Source organism: Glandiceps talaboti, chromosome 11 (genome assembly GCF_964340395.1).
Source record: "Glandiceps talaboti chromosome 11, keGlaTala1.1, whole genome shotgun sequence".
NCBI lineage: Eukaryota > Metazoa > Hemichordata > Enteropneusta > Spengelidae > Glandiceps > Glandiceps talaboti.
The window spans coordinates 892,006-908,378 of record NC_135559.1 but is presented as its reverse complement, the minus strand read 5'-3'; the positions used below and the strand labels follow the sequence as shown (position 1 = coordinate 908,378).

The following is a 16,373-nucleotide window of genomic DNA, read 5'->3' as shown; positions in this document are numbered from 1 at the left end:
CTCAACTCTAACCTGGTATTACCTTTACAATATAACTGATAAACAATCTAATTACAGTATTTCACCCTTACAATTGACTCAACTCTAACCTGGTATTAACTTTACAATATAGCTGATAAACAATCTAATTACAGTATTTCATCCTTACAATTGACTCAATTCTAACCTGGTATTAACTTTACAATATAACTGATAAACAATCTAATTACAGTATTTCACCCTTACAATTGACTCAACTCTAACCTGGTATTAACTTTACAATATAACTGATAAACAATCTAATTACAGTATTTCACCCTTACAATTGACTCAACTCTAACCTGGTATTAACTTTACAATATAACTGATAAACAATCTAATTACAGTATTTCACCCTTACAATTGACTCAACTCTAACCTGGTATTAACTTTACGATATAACTGATAAACAATCTAATTACAGTATTTCACCCTTACAATTGACTCAATTCTAACCTGGTATTAACTTTACAATATAACTGATAAACAATCTAATTACAGTATTTCACCCTTACAATTGACTCAATTCTAACCTGGTATTAACTTTACAATATAACTGATAAACAATCTAATTACAGTATTTCACCCTTACAATTGACTCAATTCTAACCTGGTATTAACTTTACGATATAACTGATAAACAATCTAATTACAGTATTTCACTCTTACAATTAACTCAACTCTAACCTGGTATTAACTTTACAATATAACTGATAAACAATCTAATTACAGTATTTCACCCTTACAATTGACTCAATTCTAACCTGGTATTAACTTTACGATATAACTGATAAACAATCTAATTACAGTATTTCACCCTTACAATTGACTCAATTCTAACCTGGTATTAACTTTACAATATAACTGATAAACAATCTAATTACAGTATTTCACCCTTACAATTAACTCAACTCTAACCTGGTATTACCTTTACAATATAACTGATAAACAATCTAATTACAGTATTTCACTCTTACAATTAACTCAACTCTAACCTGGTATTAACTTTACAATATAACTGATAAACAATCTAATTACAGTATTTCACCCTTACAATGGACTCAACTCTAACCTGGTATTAACTTTACAGTATAACTGATAAGCAATCTAATTACAGTATTTCACCCTTACAATTGACTCAACTCTAACCTGGTATTAACTTTATGATATAATTGATAAACAATCTAATGACATAACTTATTATATTTACTAAATTTCACCAACTCTCTGAGTAATTAGTATTTATCTCGTTCACACTACATCACACAGAAATCATTCACTCTATTTACATGTACTATAAATATTTTCAACTCAAACCATTAGGATGTTTATCCAATGACGTCAATATTTCTAGATTTTCCAGCAAACACAGGATTAAGTTACAAATGATGTGATACTTACATAAAGATGATGGACATAAATGTTCCAATGCCAGCTAATACATGCCACCAGCCATGTAACTGTGTCATTGGCCTCAATGGACTTATCATATTGCCTCTAAGATATCTGACAATGAATATAACAGATAAAGGTTAATAATCAGTAGTTTTCAAAAGAAGAAGAATGTGGTAATAGGTCATTCCAGACTGCCAACAGGCAATTGGGGAATTTTGTCCAAGGTTGGGCACTACTATAAGGGGGAATTACAAAGAGCTCATTTACTGCATTCATGTGGGGTGGAGTGGGGTGAGGGGTGGAGTAGTGAATAAACACTGGGGGAGTGAGGGCTTAGTCACATACATGTATATGTGGGAGATTTAGAATCAACATGAGGAAGTCAGGTCAAACTCACTGGATTCATGCAGTAGATTTTGAATAAAGAAGTAGGAGGGCTATCATATACTTGATATGTGGTTTTGAATAAATGGGGCAATGGGGACTAACTGACATCCTGGATATATATGTGTATGCATGGGAGGCTTTGCATTACTGGAGAAGTGAGCAGGACTAACTTACATGCTGGATTCTTGTGGGGATCATGATTAATCATGGTAGTGAGGGCTAGCTCATAAACTTGGTACATGTGGGAGACTTTGAACCAATTCAATGTTGGGGTAGTGAGGGCTAGCTCATAAACTAGGTACATGTGGGAGACTTTGAACCAATTCAATGTTGGGGTAGTGAGGGCTAGCTCATAAAACTTGGTACATGTGGGAGACTTTGAACCAATTCAATGTTGGGGGAGTGAGGGCTAGCTCATAAACTAGGTACATGTGGGAGACTTTGAACCAATTCAATGTTGGGGGAGTGAGGGCTAGCTCATAAACTAGGTACATGTGGGAGACTTTGAACCAATTCAATGTTGGGGTAGTGAGGGCTAGCCTTACCTTAGTTTATCACAGTATATGTTATCTATATTCCACAGTATAAAACCAGCCAGATAGGTTATACCTGCTGTAAGTGCTAACGGTTTAGAACCACCTTTGTATACCCTGAAAGACATACCAATATAGAGAACATATTATTTTCTTTCCAAATACTTTTCCATGAATATGTAAATTAGCACATTGTATTGACAATACTGGGGATTTTTGCATACCTGGTGTACAGATTTTGACATGTGTGTTTACTACCAAAGCAGAAAGATAATGGCATGATGTTCGTTAACATCTCACACAATGTCACTTGTTATGAAATGCACAAACAAAACACATTGCACTGATAGCTTACATACCGCTTACATACACATTAAATGCTATATATTTTATATCACTGTGAACATAAATAAGGGTTTGTGTTTGAATATCTTTCCCTTTTCATACGACAATGATTATGATTTGTGTTCACAATGACGTAAAAGATATCATTTTAAATACATGCATGATATCAATGTCTGTATTTTCTTTTATTTCATTTGTCACAAAAGACCTTAGGCCTAATAAAAAAAATTTGTGGTTCCGATTACACTCAAATTTAGAATAGGTGGGGTAGGTAGATTTTTTATTTTATTTTATTATGTATTTTTTTTATGTGTGAGTGTCTAGTTCAGGTTTTCCATTTTTTCTAAATCTCTGTGTTGTTTATTTCTTCCTATCAGATGTACAGCCATTACAGATTGGAAGAACAGTTTTATTTTGTCTGTTTAAATTGATGTCAGTTTCCACATCCACTATTTCTCATGGGACTTCAGAATTTTGCAATTTTTTTCTTCTCGAATATATAAAAAAAACTTTAAGAGTCGGTTGGCAGTGAAAAGCTAGGTGGGGGTTGGGTAACCGGAACCAAACAATTATTTTTTTAGGCCTTATGTGACATGTAAAATACACTGTGAAACTCTACTGTCTACAGCCACTCTGATTTGGTAATATCGCCCATTGCAATATCACTTGTTTTGTAAACATCTGACAACATCACAATCACATATGAAAACACAAATCTTGACAGACACAAAATATCAAAATAATCTCTCAACATAGAACTATATAACACCAGAATGATTTTATATTCAATTTTTTTATGAATATCCATCACTCATAAAGTGAAAAATAAAATGGTTCAATTTTAAGAGTAACATTTATGAGTGAACATGTGGTTTAACTCTAATACTCACATGAAGTAAAAACCACTTAGTGTTAAAAAGCCTGCAAGGATACCATACGCCCACTGTCAGAAGAAGAAAGATAATATATTGATTGAGAACATCAGGTACTTTAATTCAGGAATCAATTTCTTTAAATGATACAGTGTGAATTACAAAGAAATACCAATAGACAGTAAAGAGACTTCATTTCATGTTTGTTATTCCCTTTAGCTGTTTGAACATTCATGGTTTGGATTCCTTCTTTTATTTTGCTGCCATCATCAATTAGTACCAAAGAACAGAATGGAATCCTGGAAGCTACAGCATGGTATCTGAGAAGTGCACCCTCTACAGTCACAATTTAGAAAGTTTTCAAAGTGGTCACTCAAAAAAAATTGAAAGTATACCCTCTATGGTATGAAGTGTAAGTATGGCAGGATTTCTGAACTCACAACCTCTCTAGTTTGGAAAGCTTTCCAAGAAGTGCACCCTCTACAGTCACAATTTAGAAAGTTTTCAAAGTGGTCACTCAAAAAAAATTGAAAGTATACCCTATATGGTATGAAGTGTAAGTATGGCAGGATTTCTGAACTCACACCCTCTCTAGTTTGGAAAGCTTTCCAAGAAGTGCACCCTCTACAGTCACAATTTAGAAAGTTTTCAAAGTGGTCACTCAAAAAAAATTGAAAGTATACCCTATATGGTATGAAGTGTAAGTATGGCAGGATTTCTGAACTCACACCCTCTCTAGTTTGGAAAGCTTTCCAAGACTGAAAATGCACAGTAACAGCTACATAGAAGAAGATTTTTGTTGTTGAATTCTGGACTCAGGACTTGAAGACCCACAATTAATTAGTAAGAACTGATATGTAATTAAGTCATTTGATGAACACTGGGGTTTTTAAAATGGCCACATTGATGAAAATTGGCTGTTTATTTTCAATTATTAATTGATAACACAACGCTACTATGTTTTACTAATAGGAAAAAACAATTAAAAGAACATATATTAAGTTATTGTATGTAACACAATAAATTGCAAAACATGAAAAATGTGTTGTACATATAAATAAATTTCTTACATACCATTTTCAGTTTTTACAATTAATTGTGTTAATACAAACAAGGACTTGGTGTGTGCTTTTCCGCACTGATTTTCAAAGTAGATTTTTAACAATGTACATGTAGTAGAGTTGTTTTATCAATTGAAAATGAAAAATAAATAGCCAGTATGGTAACTTTAATATGTAAATTAACTTAGCATTGGGTCTTTAATATGTAAATTAACTTAGCACTGGGTCTTTAATATGTAAATTAACTTAGCATTGGGTCTTTAATATGTAAATTAACTTAGCACTGGGTCTTTAATATGTAAATTAACTTAGCACTGGGTCTTTAATATGTAAATTAACTCACTTGGTGAATACTGGCTCTTTAGTGGTTAAATTAAATCACCTGGTGAAACACTGGGTCTTTAATATGTAAATTAACTTACACTGTGACTTTAATATGTAAATTAACTCACCTGGTGAAACACTGGGTCTTTGATATGTAAATATGCAATGGTAACAATGGTTGCATAAACAGTTAATATTGCACCTAGTAAATAGTTGTGACTACGTGGAGGGCTATGACTTTCAGACCTGAAATCATACAAACAAACAAGTGTTACTGTTGTAGGAGTGTGGACAAACTTGAGACAATAATTTTATCTAAATACTTAAATAAAACTAATCTTGGTTACCCATACTCTAACTTCAGCCAACGCTAGCAGAGACTCTCTGACTTCAGCAAACCCCATCAGAGACTCTCTAACTTCAGTCATAAAACCCCATCTGAGACTCTCTGACTTCAGTCAGCCCGCCCCATCTGAGACTCTCTGACTTCAGTTAACCCCACCAGAGACTCTCTAACTTCAGTTAACCCCACCAGAGACTCTCTGACTTCAGCAAACCCCATCTGAGACTCTCTGACTTCAGTCATCCCACCCCATCTGAGACTCTCTGACTTCAGTCAGCCCACCCCATCTGAGACTCTCTGACTTCAGTCATCCCACCCCATCTGAGACTCTCTGACTTCAGTCAGCCCACCCCATCTGAGACTCTCGGACTTCAGCAAACCCCATCTGAGACTCTCTGACTTCAGTCATCCCACCCCATCTGAGACTCTCTGACTTCAGTCAGCCCACCCCATCTGAGACTCTCTGACTTCAGCAAACCCCATCTGAGACTCTCTGACTTCAGTCAGCCCACCCCATCTGAGACTCTCTGACTTCAGCAAACTGAGACTCTCTGACTTCAGTCAGCCTGCCCCATCTGAGACTCTCTGACTTCAGTCAGCCCACCCCATCTGAGACTCTCTGACTTCAGTCAGCCTGCCCCATCTGAGACTCTCTGACTTCAGTCAGCCCACCCCATCTGAGACTCTCTGACTTCAGTCAGCCCACCCCATCTGAGACTCTCGGACTTCAGCAAACCCCATCAGACTCTCTGACTTCAGTCATCCCACCCCACCTGAGACTCTCTGACTTCAGTCAGCCCACCCCATCTGAGACTCTCTGACTTCAGTCAGCCCACCCCATCTGAGACTCTCTGACTTCAGTCAGCCCACCCCATCTGAGACTCTCTGACTTCAGTCAGCCCACCCCATCTGAGACTCTCTGACTTCAGCAAACCCCATCTGAGACTCTCTGACTTCAGCAAACCCCATTAGACTCTCTGACTTCAGTCAGCCCGCCCCATCTGAGACTCTCTGACTTCAGCAAACCCCATCTGAGACTCTCTGACTTCAGTCAGCCTGCCCCATCTGAGACTCTCTGACTTCAGCAAACCCCATTAGACTCTCTGACTTCAGTCAGCCCGCCCCATCTGAGACTCTCTGACTTCAGCAAACCCCATCTGAGACTCTCTGACTTCAGCAAACCCCATCTGAGACTCTCTGACTTCAGTCAGCCCGCCCCATCTGAGACTCTCTGACTTCAGTCAGCCCACCCCATCTGAGACTCTCTGACTTCAGTCAGCCCGCCCCATCTGAGACTCTCTGACTTCAGCAAACCCCATTAGACTCTCTGACTTCAGTCAGCCCGCCCCATCTGAGACTCTCTGACTTCAGTCAGCCCACCCCATCTGAGATTCTCTGACTTCAGTCAGCCCACCCCATCTGAGACTCTCTGACTTCAGTCAGCCCACCCCATCTGAGACTCTCTGACTTCAGTCATCCCACCCCATCTGAGACTCTCTGACTTCAGTCAGCCCACCCCATCTGAGACTCTCTGACTTCAGCAAACCCCATTAGACTCTCTGACTTCAGTCAGCCCGCCCCATCTGAGACTCTCTGACTTCAGTCATCCCGTCCCACCTGAGACTCTCTGACTTCAGTCAGCCCACCCCATCTGAGACTCTCTGACTTCAGTCAGCCCACCCCATCTGAGACTCTCTGACTTCAGTCAGCCCACCCCATCTGAGACTCTCTGACTTCAGTCATCCCACCCCATCTGAGACTCTCTGACTTCAGTCAGCCCACCCCATCTGAGACTCTCTGACTTCAGTCAGCCCACCCCATCTGAGACTCTCTGACTTCAGTCATCCCACCCCACCTGAGACTCTCTGACTTCAGTCAGCCCACCCCATCTGAGACTCTCTGACTTCAGTCAGCCCACCCCATCTGAGACTCTCTGACTTCAGTCAGCCCACCCCATCTGAGACTCTCTGACTTCAGTCAGCCCGCCCCATCTGAGACTCTCTGACTTCAGTCAGCCCACCCCATCTGAGACTCTCTGACTTCAGTCAGCCCACCCCATCTGAGACTCTCTGACTTCAGTCAGCCCACCCCATCTGAGACTCTCTGACTTCAGCAAACCCCATCTGAGACTCTCTGACTTCAGCAAACCCCATCTGAGACTCTCTGACTTCAGTCAGCCTGCCCCATCTGAGACTCTCTGACTCCAGGTAACCCCATCAGACTCTCTGACTCCAGGTAACCCTAGCAGAGACTCTGACTTCAGCTAACCCCAGCAGAGAGTCATTGAATCAATCACTCAGTTTACCTAATACATTCTACATTATATACATGTTTCAGTAACTCTTGTAATGTGTTATTTTTCATATGAAACAGAAAAATAGAACAGACTTTGATCTGGCATATGTTCTCTTAAGGCTATATGTCTATATGTCATGAGGTCAAATTACTAAACAAACTGACACTGCAGATATCAAATATTTTATAAGGTCATATTTCATATACAAACATATATACCCCAGACATCATTTACAACCAGTGACAGACAAGCATTTACAAGCAGAATTTGTTACGAACAGGGAAAGTAAATAAATGAATTAGATTAACGACACTTGGCAAGTACATGTACAGCAACATGTATTACATTTCATGGTTTGATATGAACAGTTTTATGGTCTCTTTACATAATAATCATGTTCACAAACAAATTCCAGTTCCCCTGGCATTTCATGTACACATAAAGGGGCCATAAAACTGTTCATATCAAACGGTGGTGTGTAATGCAAGTCTCTGTACTTCCAACATGCTGTGCCAAATGTAATGTTAATCCAATTTATTTACTTACTTTCCCTGTTAGCAACAAGTTCCACTTGTAAATTCATGTCTATTGTTGGTTGTATTTCATGAGGTCTCATTTTTATAATTATATCCTGTTTCACTAATGACTTGCTATGAATTTAATTGAAGAGCAAAGTAATCTTAAACAGACAAAAGAGATAATTTATTTAGATTAATTTCGACAGACTTGGTTCTCTTGTACATTTTTAATGCCACATTTGAAATGGACACAGTACATTGTAATTAGTTGAATGGGAGCACAGCATTAATGAAAGTGCTTTGTACATATAATGTTTAAGTCAATATTACATTAGCTGTGTTTTCAGTACATCTCTTTCAATGAAATTCATATTTACACTTATAGTTATACTTCATAAAACTAAAAATACAGTATATTCTGAAGAATCAAGAATGGGATTTCAAAATGTGAAATTTGGTCCTTGTGCTGTGTTGTGTTGTGTTGTGTTGTGTTGTGTTGTGCTGTGCTGTGCTGCGTTGCGTTGTGTTGTGGTGTGTTGTGTTGTGTTGGTGAATGGTATTGTTATTATTTCAGAAAGGTATGATGGTACACGTACATGTTTTTTGTACATGTACTTAGTTATTATTCTTGGCCAGTGTCCTTTGTCCATAAAATGACAGGAAAACTTTGGTAAATTTATGAACTTTTAACACTGAGCTTACACACTCAGTCTGAGTCTGGGACATACATACTGGTATAAATCACCCTAGAGGAAGTTAACTCTTTGAACAAGCTTAAAGATTCTTCAGGATAAATTTGCTCCTGAATTTTAAATTTTGCACACAAAATGCTCCTAAAATGTAAAACTTAGGAGCAAAGTAAAATAATATATATCAAACTAGACTTCTTGTCAACATTCACAGTGACAAATGTCATGTTTATCTGTTAAACAAAAATAATCATCAATGATGTTGAATGGCAATGTTCATATCAATGCAAATAAAGAGATTCCCCATTATCATGAAAATAGTCAATATGCAAGTGGGCTTCAAAATTTGTCTGTCAAATGCAGCTAAAGTTGAAATTTCACCTTTTAAATGCCAGTAAATTTAAAATATGTCACCTGCTGAATACAGGTATTTACAGAAATTCCCCTATACATATATTGGATCATTCATCACCTGTCAATGCTAGTAATTTACTGGTTACTTCCTAGGCTGTAAATACATGCTATTTTCATTTCTTTTGTTATTCAGACAACTGTATACCTGTATTGTTGGATGTCATGTAACTCTTTCACAAACAATAGAAAAACCACTGACATAACCTAACATGTACATGTTGCTATCACAAGATATTCACACACAATAGAAAAAACAAACATAGTCATTACATGTACATGTTGCTATCACAAGATATTCACACACAATAGGAAAACCACTGACATAACTTACAAGTTGCATGTTTGTTTTTTTATACATGTAGCTACCACAAGATATTACAATTTACTGAAAAATTTATCCTTCCTATGAAGTCAGCTTGTATACAGAGACAGTTCAAATGACCAAAGTCAATTCTTGGGTGGCTTAAAGTGTCGAATGAGAAGTCCATATTCATTTTCATAATTCAAACAATGTATATTTTAAATGATAAACTTCAATATCATGACTTACATACAATATACCATGACACAGGTTCCCCAGATCATAGGAAGTTCATCTAACAACTATAAGAGAAGAGAAAAGGGATAAAATGGTAATTATTTTGTGAATATGAATGTTTTAATCATATTTTCACGTAAGGGTTGTGGTCTACTAAAAAAATATTGTGCGGTTCCGATTACACTCAATTTTAGAATAGGTGGGGTAGGTAGGTTTTTTATTTTATTTTATTTTATTTTATTTTCAGTTGTGAGTCTCTAGTTCAGGTAGTTATGTGTCTTTCACATGGTCTGTGTTATTTATTTCTTCCTATCAGATGTACAGCCATTACAGATTAGAAGAACAGTTTTATATTGTCCTCTTAAGTTTCTCAAATACATGTATGTAAAAAAAAAAGTTAGGGTCAGCAGTGAAAAACTAGGTGTGGTCGGGTAATCGGAATCAAACAATTAATTTTTTAAGCCTAATCTATGGGTTGGCACTCTTTACCAAAATTTTGACGATGCTCAAGCCAAAGCCCTTTTAGCGATGCGAAGCTCTGAGAACTGTGAGAGATTCTAACTTCAGGTAGGACTTGGTATCTCCAGTGATATGAGCATAATCCGAGATAAGGTGTTAAAATATATATTGAATATTCATAAATGGATGAAAGAGCAATTGAGAATTGATTGTTGCTGTTGTCCATGGTGTGGGTACGTTCACTTGTGAGGGCATGATGTTGACATAATACATGTACTTTACTTTGACAAAGGTAAACACGTGTCAAAGAATATTTACTTTGAAACGTCGGATTGTATTTATTTATCAGGACTGTTTTACTCATTACTTTTGCACTCCTTTCTACAGCTATATCTATATCACTCCAATGTACAGGTAGTACTAATATAGCACTTTGTGCTAATAATAATATGGTGAAATTGATATCTATGTCTAATCATAGAGCATTTACACGAATACATCAAAAGTAATAATTTCAGACTTTCAATACTGTTGACAAAATTGCAATGAATTTATCTATTATTTACTGATCTGAACAGACTCATACATCTATAGTAATATACATATATAGGTATCATTTCCATCTATAGTAATACACATACCTATTTATCACTGCCAAAATTGCAATCATGAATTTATATATTTATTACTGATCTAAACAGACACATACATCTACAATTATACTGTACATATACCTAGGTATTATTATCAAATAATGTGATCAATTCAAGACATGACAATCAGTTCTAATAAACAGACATAATAAAATAACCAACATTTTGACTCTTCACAGATAGCCTTCATCAGGGTTAGGTCTACATAGAGTGGCTGGAGATTAGCTGGTGAAAGCCGGCTAATATCACTCTAGACAGAACCCTGGTGTATATGTGGATAGTTAAAACATTGGTGAATAATGTGATGAATTCAAGATGGGACAACCAGGTCTAAATTACAAACAGTCTCTTTAATAAAACAACCAACATTTTGACTATTCACAACCTTCATCAGGGTTAGGTCTAAAAAAAAAAAAAAATGTTACCTGGCCAAATCATGAAAGCCAAGATATCAGTTTTCGCATCCACATTTTCTCATGAGACTTCCAAAATTTTGTGATTTTATTATTTTTTTCTCGAAAAAATAACAAAAGGTTAGGGTCGGCAGTGAAAAACTAGGTGGGGTCGGGTAAAACGGAACCAAACAACTTTTTCTAGGCTTTATTTAACAAACAGATCATTTCATTCATTTTTCCTGATCTCCTGTAACTATAATATATCTGAGGGTACACATTTTATAGTTGTACCCCTAGGCTACCTTTGAATACAAAACACTACCCTGAATTTGGTTAATATTTACCTGCATTTCATAAAGGAGTGTCATGTGAAAGAACCAAGATCCAATGCCAACAGCTGCAAAAAAGAGAGAAAAAACATAGTACAATTTAGAATCATGCAACAAATCAAAGATTCAATTTTTTTTGTATCCAGGTATGTAAAATGTGTCATTAATAGAACAACCCAGCAAATATAATTTGTCTGTTACTTCCACAATCATACACAAACCAAGTTGTTGTCTTTGAACAGAAAATATGGATTATATACATGGTTGTTCTATGCCGCCACAATCTGTGTCTATGTCACTGGTACTGTGATGCTTGAAATGTGAGTCGAATGATCCAATTTATTTATGTTGCATTAAAATGTACATGTACATAGAATTCAATCAATCAATTCCATCCCTTCTCTTCCTGTGAATGTACACCCCTCATTTGATGTGTATGGCAACCTTAATACAGCTTCCATTGCTGGTTTTGTGTAGTGTTGAATAAATAAATAAATAAATAAATAAACAATACATCTACTATAGTAACACCATTCATTCACATCATACATCTATGTTCCGTTTCTTATTAAAGGGTCACACAAGCTGAGTTCAATCAATTTTGATATTTGTGCTCCATATTTTTTTATTTTAGGTATTCTGCTTAAAATGAAGCATACTTAACCATCACTTGCAATCCACTGAACTTAAAACTGGTATTGCAATATAACTTATCTATGATACAAGGACAATATAATTTATATACATAATGTATCTGTATGAAATGACATAATATCAAGGAAATTCCTGCTACATGTACATGTGTTAGTGTACTATGAACACTATAGTAAGTAAAGTACATACTACACATACATTTTTACAATATAGTATGTAACTTCATTCGTTGATTCATTTCATATGTTGTTTCCTGAGATCTGATATAATATTTTTGTAGTATTTATAAAGACAAAGTGCTGTAAAGTTCATACTTCACAAACATTTGTACACTACACTATAGTACATTTAGTAACCCCTTTCATTTCATTTCATATGTTCTGTTTCCCGAGTTTTGATATGTACAATGTACATGTACATGTACATGTATATTCTGTTGTATTTATAGAAGGACCATAAGGTTCTTACTACACATACACTATAGTCACCCAATTCATTGATTCATTAAATATGTTCTGTTTCCTGAGTTTTAATATGTACATGTATATTCTGTAGTATTTATAGAAGGACCATAAGGTTCATACTTACTACACATACAATATAGTAACCCAAGTATTTGATTCATTAAATATGTTCTGGTTCCTGAGATTTGAAATTCACAGTACTTACATTATTAAGTTCATACTACATGTACATATAAACTATACTACTATTGGAATTATTTCAGACATTTGTCATGAGTATTCACACTTACCTAATGTCAATTTTTCAAACATATTGTAACACTTTATGGAATCTCCAGGCATAAATGTAGATTTTTTCAATGATTTCCAACAACCAGTTTGAAATTCTAGGACTTTTTAGGACTTTGTAGGTGTTTATCTTACCTAAGAGTGATAGATGTATAAGAACATATCTTCTCTCCAAACCATCTAATGCAGCATGTACAGCTCCAACCAAAGGTGGTACTATCATTGCCAAGTTGCTCACTGTATTCCCTGTAAAGTTTTAAATTGAGATATTTTAATTCCATATTTATCGTCATAAACCACAGCCCTCTTTACATCCAAACCTTGCTACCAGAGGAATATCTGTTGCTTCAGCAGAAATACATTGTATGTGTTCTAGCTTGTGAGAATGTTCATTATTAAAAACCTACACAGTGTGCCCTCTAAGCCAATTTGATGCACCACTGACGCACACAATTTCTAGTGATGCACCAAAATTTGGTGTTCCCCCATCTCTTACTATGTGGTGACTCACAAGAAATCCTAGGTTTTCTCATTTTGACTTACAACAACAAAATTTGGCTATTGCTAGAGGGCACACTGAACCTACACTAGCTGTAACTGGGTTGTCGGTGGCCAAGTGGTTAAACCGCTTGCCTCTTACCACTGCGGTCGGGGTTCGAACCCCTTTCAGGGTTCGATTAAATTTACCACGCTATAAGTAAGAAGAGTGTCGTTCAGTTTGACTCTACCGAACAACGCAGGTTTTCCCCGGGTACTCCGGTTTCCTCCTGCATTAACACTGAACCCATGAGGGATGGCCCTCACTGGACTTCTTGGGTGACAAGTGTAAATGGGTGCCTATAAATGGGCTTTATGCCCGTTGGTTTACCTGAATAAATAAATAAATAAATAAAAAATAACTGGGGTATTAAACAACTACCGATATATATTTTTTGAATTTAAAAAAAAAAAAATATTAATACAAACTGTAATTATAGACATTATGCATGACACAATTATACATGACATGTCTTTTCACAAAAGTTAGTTGCTGGCAGTTTCTGCATCCACTATTTCTTGTGAGACTTCACAATTTTTGCGATTTTATTATTTTGTCTTTCGAATACATTTAAAAAAATTTAGGGTCGGCAGTGAAAAGCTAAGTGGGGTCAGGTGACTGGAATTGAACATGAAGTATCTTAAATATTTTACCACTCTTTAAAATAACATACCACAATAGTTTACGCTTAAAAGTGTCGAAAGCCTTGGAAAAGTTAATGAAGGCACAGTAGAACTTGCCACGCTTCACCACCACCACCAACACCAACAACAACAACAACAACAACAACAAATAAGTAAATACGTCCAATCTAAATTGATGTGTGGGAAAGCAATGGCATTATATAACATGATAAGTATTGAGGTACAACGTGAAGCAACTGTAGAAATATTCCAGACCTGTTAATTTACTTATTTTGGCCTTGACGGCTACTATTTGTTGTTTCCAAGACAGATGCTGGTCCACTATAACCCCAACAAACGATGTGTTTGAGGATGACTCACAATAGAAAAGGGGTTCGGAAAACAGCAGTAATAGAAATGACGATACAAGCAAGTAGTAGGATACACTGGGAACTCTGTGAACTCTGATCTTTTTATATAAGCACGTGTGTTCCAAATTGTAACTGAAACTTACATAAGAATGCACGCGCATTCCAACTTGTAACTGAAACTTACATCACACAAGAAACTTTGATTTGATTGTCTGTCTTATCGTCGGGCTGCATGTTGATTGGTTGATTATGTATGACGTATGACTATATAATGAGTTCATTAGAAACGGCAACAATATTAACAATAACAACGTATAACACAAAATATGAATCAATAAATGTAATTCACGACAGTGTTTTTTAACAGAAGGAAAACATAGTTAGTCTTAATAATTGAAAATCCAAAAGAAATACCCATTTGGCATTCATTGATGTCCACTTTAATTTCAAATTTTGTGTGTAACTCTGGTGATTTGGCATTGCTATAATAAATAATCTTTCTTTATACTGGATAGTTCTTTCAGTATATAAACAGTGTCTCCCTAGAATCTAGTGAGGGCCATCCATCATGGGTTCAGTGTTAATGCAGGAGAAAACCTGCGTTGTGTTGGGTAGAGCATAGGGTCTATGGGTAGAGTCAAACTAAACGACACCCTTCTTACTTACATGTACTTTATACATCGTGGTAAATTTAAACAAACTCTGAATGGGTTTGAACCCCAACCACAGTGGTACGAGGCAAATGGTTTAACCATTTGGTCACTGACAACCCTTAGCTATCATAATTAAAAAATAGCTCCATTATTGTAATCACTGAGTTCCATGTATCTTCATCAAGCCTCTCCAGTTTTAATTATGGTAGAGTCTACTTCAAAAAGCAAGGGAAAAATCATGTTTCATGCGAAATGAGAAAATGTTCTTCCTTGCAATATCATGAATAAATATTTGCTGAGTGGATCAGGTCCACCTGTCAAGTGAGTCTGACCTAGTTAATGATTTTAATGAACTCTCTACCTGTTTTGAATTATATGACTGTACTTTCCATTTAATAGTCATTAATAATGCAAAATTTAATTCAACATAGGAAATTCATACTACCAAGATAAATGATATTATATGCTAAATACATGCAATATTAACAATACAATAGTCATGTACATGTATATAATACTTATCACGACACAGAGAGCTTCTGGAGATAACAACACCAAGTCTCTGGTTAATAGGTGAACACATCTTAATAACACATATAAACTACATCTATAGTATCACCCCAGTTTCTTTGTTGATGTGTACATTGTGTATGAACTCTTCATATAGCATTGGCAGGTCTATGTACATGTGTGTACAAAATGTATGTGTATGTATAAGTGTATGTGTATGTGTATGTGTATGTGTATGTGTATGTGTATGTGTATGTGTATGTGTATGTGTGTACGTGTACGTGTATGTGTACATTTTTTATGTGTATATATACGTGATCATAGAAACAAGTGTAATTTTAATTTAATTCAACACAGGAAATTCCAAGACAAATGATAGCCCAGAGACTTGGCTACATTGTATCTGACTTCAGTCTCATTTGGGACTATAGATAGCCAAATCTATATGCTAAATACATGCATAATAATACACAAGTCACGTACATGTACATTGTATATAATACTTATCACGACACAGAGAGCTTCTGGAGATAACAACACCAAGTCAAGTCTCTGGTTAACAGGTGAACACATCTTTGTAAACACATGTAAACCTCATCTATAGTATCACCCCAGTTTCTCTGTTGATTTGTGTGTTGTGTATAACTCTCCATTGGCAGGTCTACAATGTATGCACACGTGTGTACAAAATGTATCTGTATGT

General features: G+C 36.0%; 1 protein-coding gene across 1 annotated transcript in view; it reads right to left on the bottom strand.

Moving 5' to 3' along the window:
* The window catches only part of LOC144442625 (alkaline ceramidase 3-like), a 44,443-nt gene that overhangs the window by 26,332 nt on the left and 1,738 nt on the right, over positions 1–16,373 (bottom strand). Inside the window, exons 2-8 of the mRNA XM_078132005.1 lie at positions 13,111–13,221; positions 11,585–11,637; positions 9,746–9,798; positions 5,064–5,181; positions 3,569–3,621; positions 2,346–2,450; positions 1,420–1,524 (exon numbers count right to left, since the gene is read on the bottom strand). Coding sequence (XP_077988131.1) covers positions 1,420–1,524; positions 2,346–2,450; positions 3,569–3,621; positions 5,064–5,181; positions 9,746–9,798; positions 11,585–11,637; positions 13,111–13,221 — 598 coding nt within the window. The remainder of the gene's footprint in view (positions 1–1,419; positions 1,525–2,345; positions 2,451–3,568; positions 3,622–5,063; positions 5,182–9,745; positions 9,799–11,584; positions 11,638–13,110; positions 13,222–16,373) is intronic.